Genomic DNA, 13083 nt, shown 5'->3' with positions numbered 1-13083 from the left:
TCAAAACTAAAGAGCCCGCCTGCCGCAACTACTACCAAGCCTGCGTGCTCTGGAACCCGCGCACCACAACTAGAGAGAAGCCTGCGTGCCACCACAAAAGATCCCGCGTTCCACAACTAAAGACCCGATGCAGCCAAATAAATCAAATATTTTTAAAAAAATAGACAACTTTAGGTGCCTGGCCATGTGTCGTTTCCTCTGAGAACAAGGCAGCTGGAACAATAGACTATTCCATTTCCTTTCAGAAGTGTTATGCTGAATGAATACCTGCTATGAACCAGAAAATGCATGAAGGATTTGTGCACTTAGCACTCTCCAGTACCCATGTGGGAGGGGAAAGGGTACATTATAGGTAGTCCGTGCATTCCTTTGGGTGGCAAACATGAGGCCCATGTAGATATTTCCTCATGCACCAGTATGGGACCTATGAAAAATTCCTTCCATAACTGCGAAAAGGACTTATTTTCAAAGAGAGCAGAAAATTTTAGAAAATATAAAATAAGATACATGATGATGAGTTTATACATCCAGAAATGTCAGTAGATCAGGAATCAAAGAAACAGATTGGTGGTAGTAATGTATCGTTCTCATCCCGAGGAATTCCCCAACACACCGGGGAACAAGAAGCCTTGAAGAACTGAGTTAGGCAAAGCCCAAACTGGAAAACAGCATACAGAAGGGGCAACCATCACAAAGTTGGAAAGCACCTGGAGGAGCCAGGGAGAGAAAGTTAAGGGCCACGGGCTGGTGTGGATGGCTATTACACAACTGCTCTAGAGCTCACTACTGACTGTCTTTTAAGCACCTCATTCAATCCACGTCTTTTACATATGGCACATTTCTAAGTGAGGCAATGCAGCACAAGAGCAAAGTGGTTGAATTCCGCTTCATCCCGAGCAACATGAATGGGAAAGGTACTCACGCTCCACAAAGTAAGAGCTGGCATCAATCTTCCAGATGATCTGGCCCCGATGAGAACCAGTGACTCCACGGTTCTTATAGTCCAGAAAGTTTTCCGACAAGACCTCATCTATATTCCCAGGAAAGAAAGAAAGCAGAGTAGAGAAACACATCAGCTAACAGCAGATTTAGAAAAAAATAATTAAAAGAGCAAAGGATATTAATGCCACCTCCAGCTCAACAGAAGAAAAAGCACCTGGAATCATAGAATCAGAGAATTCTAATTTTAGAATTTTAATGCAGGAATCTCTTCCCCTCTCAACACTCCTGGCAAGTGATCATCTAGCTGGTTCTTGAACACCTCCAGAAACAGAGAAAAAATTGCTTCTACAGCAGTTCATTTCACCTGTTTTTCTTTATTTGGCTGTTCCGCGCAGCATGCGGGATCTTAGTTCCCCAACCAGGGATCGAACCCAAGCCCCCTGCAGTGGAAGCTCAAGAGTCTTAACTGCTGGACCGCCAGGGAGTTTCCTCATTTCACTTCTGAATAGCTCTTACACGTGGGGAATCTCAGTGTGAAAATCTCCCTCCTAAAGCTTTCATTAACTGGTCCCTATTTGGGTCTGAGAATGAGGTATAAAGAAAACATCCAATTGTACTTTCTATCTGGGCCCCCGTTCTCATGGGCCCCACCCTATATGATCTCTTCTCCAGTCTGGACACCCATCATCATCCAACACTTGGGGACCATCCATGAATTTATCCATCCATCCTTCATGCAGCCATGCATTCATCTGTTCCTTCAACAGACACTTACTGAGATCCAACCATCTGCCAGGCTGGGAAGGTGCAGGGGCCACGGTGTTGGGCAAAACCTTTCTGAACTAAAACCACAAACAATTGAGGACACAGACTTTAAACACTAAGTAAAGAAATAAGTGCATTATTACAACTTGTAAGAGGGGAGAGGAAGGAAAAGAACGGACTGCTCTGACAAGAAGCTACAAGTAGGAAGGCCAACAGGGGCTCAGGGGAGAGCTGAGGGATGAGAAGGAGCTGCCAGGGTGGGGATGGAGGGTGGGTGTGTGAAGGGTGCAGCAAGGCCCCCATGGGGTGTCCGAGGCCCGAGGGGGGCAGAGCCTACGCCGTGCAAGCACTGAGAGGAGCTGCGGGGGGTGGGGACTGTGCCCCTCTCCTCCCCTGCCCTTCCCCTGCTTGTCACATTGCAACCCATCAACGTCCTTCTTCAAGCTGGTGCCCAGAGAGCAAGGCAGCATCCTTAGAGAGGACAGATCTGTGAAGACCGAGCCGACTGCCTCCCCCTTGGTTCCAGACCTCATGTTCTCAGTGCAGGCGAAGACAGAGATATGAATTTTACCTTAATCTTCGATGGGGCCCTTGCAGTTCCCACTTCACCCAGAAAGGAACCATCTGAGCTAAATGGATCTGAAGCTGTGAGACAACCATGTTTTGAGAGTCCCAATCCACTGCGCTGGTTGGGGGGACAGCGGGAACTCAGGAGCTCCCGAGGGGAGGCCCAGAGCCCCAGCTCTGCAGAGAGGGGCTAGGTCGTGGTTGCCCTCTTTGCAGCTGAGATATTCTGAGGTTCGCTTCCTGCATCTGGCTGGACTTGGAAAACAGAGGAGGAGGTGAAAGAGGGCAGAGCTTACAGCGAAAGGACCCAGCTCCAAGGACCTTTGAGCCATTTACCAATACTGTCATTTCTACAGCAGCAGGTCCTCCTCTGAGAGATGGGGGGGTGGTAATAACTCGGACCTCATGGGGGTGGGGGGCGTGGATTACGTGAGATGAGTGGTAAACGTGCTTGTGACCTGCTAAGTCGATTGAACGTTTTTGGCTGCCTCTTCTTTGGCCGAGACGATCAGGCAGAGTAACACCGTCTCTGCCTCATTAACAGCAGGAACTGTTTGTATCCCTTGGAAAATCACTTGTTTGCAAAATTTGTCTGTCTTTATAATCACAGTGTGTGCTCACAGCCCTGTTTGGGCTGCTAAGATGATTGCATAATACGTCTTTTACAGTAATTGCCTCATTTCTGCAAAAAAAAGGCATAATGTTTTCCTAGCTCCCGAGGTCTTCAGTACCCAGATAGAAATTTGCCTCATTATGGCAATTCTCCAAGGAGAGGTATTTTCCTGAATTTATCCACTCTGATCACCAGAATATTCACTTTAATAGTCATGGTCAGGTATCCATATAGAATAACACCTAGAAAGGGGGTGTTCATTCATGCACTAGGTAAATGTGTATTGAGTATTTATATTCCACTCTAGTTATTGTGCTGAATCCTGGGGATATACTGCTGAATAAGACAGGGCCTATGTTCTCAGGAAGTTCCGAACAGATTTGAGGATTTATTCAAGAAAACAGGCAATTTCATTAGAAGATAGTGGGTATAAGAATGGGTTAAATATCAAGGAACCACAAGGGCACAAATGAAAAAAGGATGGGCGTGAGTAAGTGGGAAGAATCAGAAAAAACCGAAGAGAATGGCAAAGTAACACACCTTTTAAAGAGAACAAGATACATTTCGCTGTACAGGTTTAAACACGTTTTAAGAGATACATTTTGCTGTACAGGTTTAAACACGTTTTAAGAGACTGCCAGTTGGTCCTAATGAGTATCCCATTCTCTTATTGTAACAGTAACACTTCATAGCAAATATCACGCAAGAAACTAGAAGAGTCTGTATTCCTGCCTGGACCATCTGTGCTGAGAGGTCAGCTCCCTCCCCCAAGGCATATATTGCCAATTGTTAGAAGTTACTAATCTTTGCTTGGGAATCCAGGTGTACTGTCAGGGTCAGATGCAAGAAAACAGAATCAGACCAGATATTTTATGCAGTAAGGGATTTTATGCAGAGAATTAGGTACTAGATAAATGGACGCTAGGCACAGCCTCAGCAACTGCCTCTCCACCCACAAAGAGAGTGACCAGCCAGTGGCAAGCTGAGGAGGCTCCTGCCACCAGCACAGGGCTGCCTGTTCACACCCAGGAAGCGAGTGAGGGGACGCTAGGACACCGTGATAGAAAAGCTTAATTTCTCAGAGCCATGCTTGTGGCAACCACAGGCTAAGCATCAGGAGGAACCACCCAGCTCACTTCCGCCTTCCCAAACTTGCACAGGTGCATCTAAATGAAGGGACCAAATTTGCATCTGGAACATGGCTGCACAGGAGTCTGAGAGATGTAATTTTCAGAGACCAGAGTCTACACTAGAGGAAGGCACTGGAGAAGAGAAGAGGGCTGGGATGGATGATGGGGACCAAGCCTTGCCCTCCATCACACTGAGGAATGGCAGCCCCCTGGCTCCCTACTGCGAGGTTCCCTTTTCTGCATCCTTTGTCATGGTACAAGTTTTTGTAGGAGCAATGTTTGTGTGATTACAGGGATATCTACAGCCGCCTTGAGAGGAGTAGTTAGGGTACCATTACTAGCTATGTGATCTTAGGCATTATACTTAATCCCTTTGTGTCTTTGCTTCCTCACTACAAAATCGGGATAATATTAATCCCAACCTCAAAGTCTGTTGTGAGGAATAAATGAACTAATACAGGTAATGGTCTCAGAACAGTGTTAGACATCTAATAAGCAGCTATTTATATTTATAGTATGGGCTAAAAATATGGCCCCTCTATGGCAAAGCTCCATGATACTGTGCAAAACCACTAGTAACCTGAAACATTAGCTTAGTTCAGTACTATTTAAATTTTTTGCATTACTCATTTTGTACAGAACATATAGAGATGTATTACGTTTCTCAAAAAAAAGACTGTATTTGCTGGATGATACTTTTTTCTTCCAGTATGAAGAATCCTACCTCCTGCTCCACAGTTTACAATAGAGAAAAGATCTTTGAAAAATTTTGAATCACAAAGTTCTAGTGAAGCTTACAGAAACAAGCACATCTAAGAAACCAGGAGTATTTATCTTGCTTTCTCTTCAAAATGAAAACTAGAGCTGTGCTTCCTACACTTTAATCTATGATAGAAGAGTATACAACAAAGACTATTGCTGTTGAGAACAGAATGGGCAAGTGAGCACAGAAGCAATTAAAGGAAGAATTGATCCACTACCTAAGCCCAACAGAAAAAATACAACATTGCCTCCATTTCGCAGAGGAACTTGTGCCTTCTGATAACCAATCTCAGAAAAATCTCCAAGGATTCTCCCACTATCTCTAGACTATGAATTTACCAAATAGCAGGCCAGGAGATCTGGGGAGAATCTACTTGCCTTTCACAATACAAAGCCAAGGATGTAGAATCTCTGTTCTCTTGTACTAGGAAGGGAATCTAAGGATAAATGGCAGGGGAAGCCCTAAAAATCAGTGCCACTCTGTTTTCTGTGGCTTTTCCCTCAGATTGTTTCTTTGAACACAAGTATTCTCACTGGTTGTGCCATAATGAGGAAGCACAGCTTCAGCTCTTCTATATTCTAATAGAGTGCCTGATGTACAAGAAAAACTTCAGTTCTTCAAGAGATGATGTCCGTAAGGAAGCATTCTGGGAGTTTCTGTGTGCAGGTCTCTAGCCAGAGAGAAAATTTTAGCTTTCATCCTAAAACATTACATTTTAAGGCTCAGCACATTAAATGCTTCTTAAGGGCAAGGGTTGGGTTTCTGTACTTATTCTATAACTTCCCATAACTCCTAATGTGTGGTTTTCCACAGTGGAACACCTGACAGGCAAATATTGGGAAATAAGAAAGTGTTTCTTGCTCAAGAAAGTATAGGAAATGCTGGGTTAAACCAAGTAAAGTGTGCTGCTTACTCCAAGCTTCTCAAACCTTTAATATATATTGTGAGTCTCTAAAGTAGGGCAATGTAGGCAGATTTTTCCATCCTTATTTAACCATAGAACTATTTCCCCATGGAGTGATAAGTGAAATCCACTGAAACTAATGTGTAGGATATGAGTGCTATTCATGTGGCTATTATATTCATGCCTTCATCCATCATTGCATTATCCTACTATAGTGTATGAATTCTGGTGAAAAATGGATTAGGAAGCTGGAAGATCTGATTGAGAAACACTTCTAGAAAAAAAGTTCAAAAATATACAAGAAAGACTAAGGGATATTGAGGATAAAAGGAAAAGTGTCCATACCTGGAAAATCAAAGTCCTGGAAGACCAAAGGAATATGAAACTACACTGGATGAACTACTAGTCTGTTGGAAAAAGAGATATTGATGAGATTAAAAAAAATAAATGGTGGTGAATATGGTGGTCTAGACAGGGCTTCTCAACCTTGGCACTGTTGATATTTTGGGCTGGATAACTCTGTTATCTTTGTTGTGGTGGAGCTGTCCTGTGCATTATAGGCTGTTTGGTGACATCCCTGGCTTCTACCTTGCAGATGCCAGAAACACCCCCTACAATGTGACATCCAAAAATGTCTTCAGATATTACCAAATGTCCACTGGGAGGCAAAATTACCCTTGATTGAGACCCACTAGACTATGATTAAAAGCAGTCCATAAGAACAATAAAAAATGTATAACTTTGAAATCAACAGATCTAATGGAAAGCAGAAAAGAAGAACCAAAGAAACAAAAAGAAAACACAGTAAATAAAGAATCTAAAGAAAGATGGCAAAAATAAGTCCTAATAGAACAGTAAGTATAATGAATATAAATGTGCTATTCTAGCCAATTAAAAGTCAGAGACACCCAGATCAGAATAAAAAAGCACACACAAAGCGCTACACTTAAAAAAAGATAAAGGTTGAAAATAAAGAAAAGACAGATGAAGTAAATATGAAGCAGAAGAAAACAGAGAGACTAGCAGCCTTAAATAGTTAAAAAAAAAAAAACCCAACAAAATTCAAGGCAGAGAATAGCCCAAGGGGCACCGGCAGATCTGTAATAATAACCTGTAAGAAATTATAGAGGAAAAAGATGTAAATATCATGAACATTCATGCACTTAGTAATCAGCATCAAATCTGCAAAGTATAAAACTTACAGAAGCAAAGGTAGAAATAGATGAATCAATTAAAACAAAATTTTTGGCTAGTGATTTTGAGACACTCCATTCAAAAAACTGGAAGAGACAGAAAATTAGAATATACAATTTATGTGATTGAACTTAAATACACGCACACACGAGAGAGAGGGAGAGAGAGAGAGGATCCTTGCTTTGTGAGGTACCCTATGAACTGAAACTTGTACATATCCGAATTGTGTCCTGTTTTGCATGGTTCTATGGGAACTGTTACCACTGTATATTTATATAACATAAAAATATTTATATATAAATATATATACACGTATATTAAATCTTTGTATATATTGATATCTATGTGTAAGATATCTATATCTCTCTCTATATAAGATATTCTCTATCCCTAGATACATGACAGATAGGTAGATAGATAGAGTGAACCTTATTCACAACAAAAATACACTTTATGATCATACATGGAATATTTATAAACATTGAGCAGGGATAGGTCACAGAAGAAGTCTCAAAAAATTTAAAAAATAATCAGTTTGATACAGACCATAATCTCTAACCTCACACAGATAAGGCAACCAAAAGGTATGGAAGAGAATGTATGTCCTCAGGCACCAGTCTATGGAGATCCTTCAAAGATGCCATTTTAGGAAATTTTAAATCTTAATTTTGCTCTGAGTTATCATTTCTTGATTTGTTGAAATTTAAATGCATGAATGTACTCTAGTTTCATTATGATTTAAATTACTGAGCAAATTCTAGCATGGTATAGGGACAGCATGGTATAGCATGGTATAATAATGATATGATTTATTAAAATGCTAAATTTATAAGAAGGCTAGTTTTGCTAATTATGAGCATATTATGCCTACTTTACCTATTCAATTATATGTTCATAATTTTAATTGCATACTTACTTCATGTTTCAGCAGTTTTGATAAGGGCTCCTTCCAACAGAGTCAAAGGAATGGGTATTAAAAAAAATTGATCATCCTGGGGCTTCCTTGGTGGCGCAGTGGTTGAGAATCTGCCTGCCAATGCAGGGGACACGGGTTCGAGCCCTGGTCTGGGAGGATCCCACATGCCGCGGAGCAACTAGGCCTGTGAGCCACAATTACTGGGCCTGCGCATCTGGAGCCTGTGCTCCTCAACAAGTGAGGCCACGGCAGTGAGAGGCCCGCGCACCGCGATGAAGAGTGGTCCCCACTTGCCGCAATTAGAGAAAGCCCTCGCACAGAAACGAAGACCCAACACAGCCATAAATAAATAAATAAATAAATAAATAAATAAATAAATAAATAAACCCAAAAAGTAAAAAAAAAAAAATTGATCATCCTAAAGAGGGTTTTAAGATATTAAAGTCTTTAAAATACTGGAACGTAAAATGAAGAGGTGAAAAATAATTGAATAGATCTGCTCTAATTAATTTAGCATTCTTAGAGGTCTTAATTGTATTCTTAGCATTGGTTAGAGGTCTTAATTGTATTCTTCAATTTATGTATCCTAACCCAGTTATACAATACTGTTCCCTCGGTGTGCTGAATCTTTAACACTAAGTATAGGACTCACAAATAATTAGCTTTTACTTGTCAAAGTCAAGTAGGCATTACTGAATGAATAATTGCGAAACTATTTCCTAGGAATACTGATGACTAGCGAATCTGCCACTATGTACTTGTTTTTGACCAAATCACAAGCTTCTGCCTGTTTACTGACAATTCAGATCTCTTTCCAGGTCCCTGTGGGTTTGGTAAGAAGCTTTTGTCTATAACATACAACTGAAACAACTGAGCACCCGTCTAAGGGCCATGGTTAGGCTGAATGAAGCCTGGGAACTAGGGTAATTTGCCATAATGCAGCCAGAGACTAGAGCTACCTGACAAGTTAAATCAAGACGCAATTTATTGATCAACAGGCAGTAAACGCACAGTATCTCATCAATTCCATTCAATGAGCCTGAGAAAGTTATTTCTCTATTTTGAAGATAAGGAGCCTGAAGTTCTGGTGACTACCTGGCTGAGGCCACACATCCAGCCAGTGGCAGAGGATGATTCTAAGCCAGGTCAAGCTGTCACTGAAACCCCAGGACCTTTCCCCTTTCTGTGTCACTAGGGGAGAGAACACTTCATCACGCTCCTCTAGTTCAGGAACCACTCCATAAATGAGGGCAAACAAATGCAATCTCGCTGTGAAAGTAATGGTAATGCTTTTATTGTCCCATCGCTGGGTTCCTGGCTAAAGACAGCACTGGTGACTCGGTGACAGTGTCAGTGAGCAAGGCCACATATCCCCTTCCAAATCCAGATATCTCACTCACTATGGCAGGAGAAAAGTCACGTTTGTCCGGAGAGCTCTGGAGGGCAGAGCTGAAAGCATCACAAACCTGGCCTCACAGGGACATTTAGGTTGCCCACTGATGTGGAATGGCCCGTACGTGATATTGCACCCAAATGTGCCAAGATGTCCTCATGGTCATTGTGGGGTCTGCCTCCAGGGTAGGCAGCTGTGTGGCATTGGGAACCACTGACTTGGCATTTCCTCAATTGTGAAATGACAGATTAGATGAAATCACAGAGCTCTATGATTTGCTCTTTGGCAAGGCACGGCAAATCCGGCAGATGAGTTACTAAGGACCCACCAATGATGAACTTCTAAGATTCACGGAGAATTTTGGATCTGGAAGTTGCTTTTGAAATGCTATTCTGCCGAAAGTGTTGGCATTTTGCATTAAATCACTTCACAGTTATATATGTGCAGCTACTGTGAGAAGAACAAACTGTCAAATTGAGATTCTCAGAGGATGAACCGTGTTTACTTCTGTCTCAGTCAAAATGTCATGTTAACACCAGATCTCGTTCATTCATGGAGCTTCCAGACACTTCATCCTGCCGACCATCCCTTCCTTCCTCAGACACCCTCTCTCTCATCTTCTATGACGTGGTCCCCTGGTTCTCGTCCTACCTCTCCATCACGCCCCCATCTCCTTTTTGAGTTCCTCTTCTGCCTCTCTCTCTGATAGGGACCTTCTGGTGCTTTCTTTCTACACCCAATCCACGAGTGAATTCTTCTACTCTCAAGGCCGATTATCCCAGATCTACACCCCAGCCTGGATCTAGGGCTGAGCTCCAGATCCATCCATCCCTTCCCCATGGATGAAGGTATCCACCTTTCCACCCTGCCACGCTCCTACTCCAGCTGTTGACTTGAGAAATAAATGCCACTGACACCACTGCAGGAAGTTACAGCTGTGAAAAGCTGCTTCAAAACTAGATCTGGGGCCAAAAATCTAACTGCCTAAGGTGCTGAACAAGTAACCATCATCGTTAAAGTAGGAATAGGTGGCAAGGAGCCTGTGACAAAACTGAAGGGTGCAGGCTAGTCTAAAGGGGGAAGTTAACGCTTGACTCCAGCCCACTAGAGCCACAGGAATTATGGGCTCAGTCAGCCAAACTGAGGGCTTTTGCACAAGAAGCTAGAAAGGTGGATTTCAGCAAGAAATCTCTACTTTTTGAAATATTGACAACTAACCAAATTTAAAGCAATATGGACTAAACAAAATGTGCTTGGTGGTCTGTTTTTTTGCAGGCTCTGTTTGAGACTGATGGTAGTCAAACACTGATTCCAGAACTAGTTTTAAAGCCAATTAAATTTTACCTGTTTGGAAGTCCAATTTAGTTGAGTAACCACTATTTGTGTAACAATTTCAAAAATTATGTTTTTCCATCTTTACAGTAATGTGTGTATTGTAAATACACTAACCAAACTGACTGCAAAACCTTCAAAAGAGCCAAAAAAATTTCCCTGACAGCTAGTTAGTCAGACAAGAGTCCCCGAATTTTATCATAAAAATGATCCCGGTCATAAAATACTCATAACAATCCTTTGGTGTCTTTGATAGTCAATGATGTTAAATCCGGCATTGTGTGCCTGAATGTGCAAATGTTTCGTTGTGCAGACTGAATGCAGAAGCCCTGGCCTCGGTTGAACTTGAACCGCCCCCTCACCCCACCAACAATTACAACCTTCACTTGTGGATTTACCAGCGTGAATGTGTCAATTTTCACCACATCTGATTCCACCAGGTAAAATAGATGAAATACATTTTCATGTCAATTTCTCTTCAAAATTTCAAATTTGTGAGATTTATTTTCTCCAGTCACTCTCCTTTCAGCCAGCACAACTGTTCCTTAGCCTGTGGTGTGCCTGCTCTGTCTGTATCATCCATTATGTTTCTGGAATACAAAGCAGTAAGAATCTTGAAAGACCAGGTGAAAAGAGGTCTACGATTATGTTGAAAACTGAAGTGAAATTACCCCACACACATGTGCATACCTTGGTTGCGTATACGGTGTTGCTTAGGTCTCGCAGACACATGGATTTAAACACAAGCTTCTCATATTAACTTACTCATAAGCAGAAGAGCTTCTATAGTTGCAAATGGTAATGACATTTGTGTTCAACCACACCTCGTCCTGCCATCTCATGATTCTTTTCCATTGAACAGAGCTGGCAGGTGAAGCCTCATGTGCGGTCCTCCGTGTGTTAGAAATGTGGTGTATAACACATTTGATTGTGAATTGTGCGTTTTCATGAAATGATCGAGTTTGCTGAAATAGTAAAGCATCCGTAAAAGTGAATTATGAATTAACGTACTTGTTGGATGCCCAAACCACACCGCTAAGACCACTATTCCCGTGGCACGAGGTGCTGTTCTACTCACCGATGAGGTACATGCCAATCCAGTCCCCGGCGTCCACTTCCTCCTTTATGTCCCAGTGGATCACCAGGTCCTGCGAGTGCCCTATGGAGTAATAGGAGCTGCTGACCGTGAGCGTGGAGCGGCTGTCTGAGGTGACCAGGTCGGTGTCGCTGGTGGAGCGGGGGATGGTGACAGCGCCATGGGGGCCGGTCCTAATGGCCATGCTGTGGAACTGGCCCGGGTTGTAGCTGTGGCGGAGGGGCTCCTTGCACCGGCGTCGGTTCTGGGAGTTTCTGGATGGAGATGCCATGGCGGCCAGGCCTAAGAACCTGTTCTGGTACAGATTCTGTCGGGGTAAACAGACAGTCAGCAGGGGCGGGAGATGCCGGCTACACCGTCAGTCACTGTTTTCACAGGGAAGGGAGGATATGCTGGGGGAAGCCAGCTGGGACAGAGCAGCCCTTTTAGGAAGATTTGAAATAGACAGAGAGCATCTTCCTTGGGGCCAATGCTGCAGCTCTCGTTCATGCGGGGAAGGCAAGAGCTAAATGCACACTCACCAAGGGGCCGTGCATTTGCGCTCTGCTGGGGTCTCAGCCTCCTCTAGCCTGCTTAGTACTAGAAGGCCAGGAATGTCTGCAGAATGGCCCTGGAGGTGTGACTGCCCCCCAAAAAAAGTGTCATCTCTTGAGTTCTCCAGCATAAATCCAATTGGATCCAATTTTACCCTTCTTTAGGGTAAATGATGGCTATTATCGTTGCACATTTTAGTGATCCCCGCAGCACTCAAGACCCTACGCACAGCTCAGAATTAGAGGCGGTTCCTGCTGGGTGAGGCAGTCACTTTTTCTCCATTTACAGCTCTTTCACTCTACAGAATGTCTCTGGACCACCTGAAATTCCTATAAGGATCTCAGATATCCTAGTAATCTTCAAATACCACCGTTTTCATTAAAACCCAATCTCAGAGGACCATGTCTCCCTCAGAGCCAATGTTATTGTAGAAAACATTGCATCTGTGGAGGAAAAAAATGCATGTTTTTTATTGTGTACAACACGGAGCACTTAAAACTAGCTGAGCTGATGCAGAGCTAAGACTCGATTGTTTTGGAGGCAGATAGCTTTGAAAACATGGGGAAAGGGGCATCCTGTGGAATTAGAACAAGGGATTCTTTTTTGAAACAAGCAAGGGTGATTTTGACTTCATCAAAGTATACTACAATTGGGATTTAAATGTACATTTTTGGGGTTCCTGGCTATAAAAGTACATGCTGTTGTACAACAATAAAACTTTTGTTTTCAAGAAGAGAAGATTAAGGCCTTAAAATGTGTTGAATCATGCAGTTTAGATCCCAGAGACTGTAACTTATTATACACATCAATCAAATGCAAGTTATTGACTTTTTGTTTACCAGCCACAAGGACCAGACCCCAGCACCAGTCTACTCTTCAGATTATATAAGTCTATTTAGCAGTAATTTAGATCTATACTTTTTCCATCTTCCAA

General features: G+C 42.7%; 1 protein-coding gene across 1 annotated transcript in view; it reads right to left on the bottom strand.

The window, feature by feature from the left end:
* The window catches only part of HECW1 (HECT, C2 and WW domain containing E3 ubiquitin protein ligase 1), a 312853-nt gene that overhangs the window by 236129 nt on the left and 63641 nt on the right, over positions 1–13083 (bottom strand). The window contains 2 exon segments of the mRNA XM_036862740.1: positions 923–1030; positions 11598–11922. Of these exon segments, the coding sequence (XP_036718635.1) occupies positions 923–1030; positions 11598–11922 (433 nt within the window).

The sequence above is a fragment of the Balaenoptera musculus genome, chromosome 9 (assembly GCF_009873245.2).
Source record: "Balaenoptera musculus isolate JJ_BM4_2016_0621 chromosome 9, mBalMus1.pri.v3, whole genome shotgun sequence".
In the NCBI taxonomy this organism is placed as follows: Eukaryota; Metazoa; Chordata; class Mammalia; order Artiodactyla; family Balaenopteridae; genus Balaenoptera; species Balaenoptera musculus.
The sequence above is the reverse complement of the archived record's forward strand: the minus strand, read 5'-3'. Positions and strand labels throughout refer to the sequence as shown.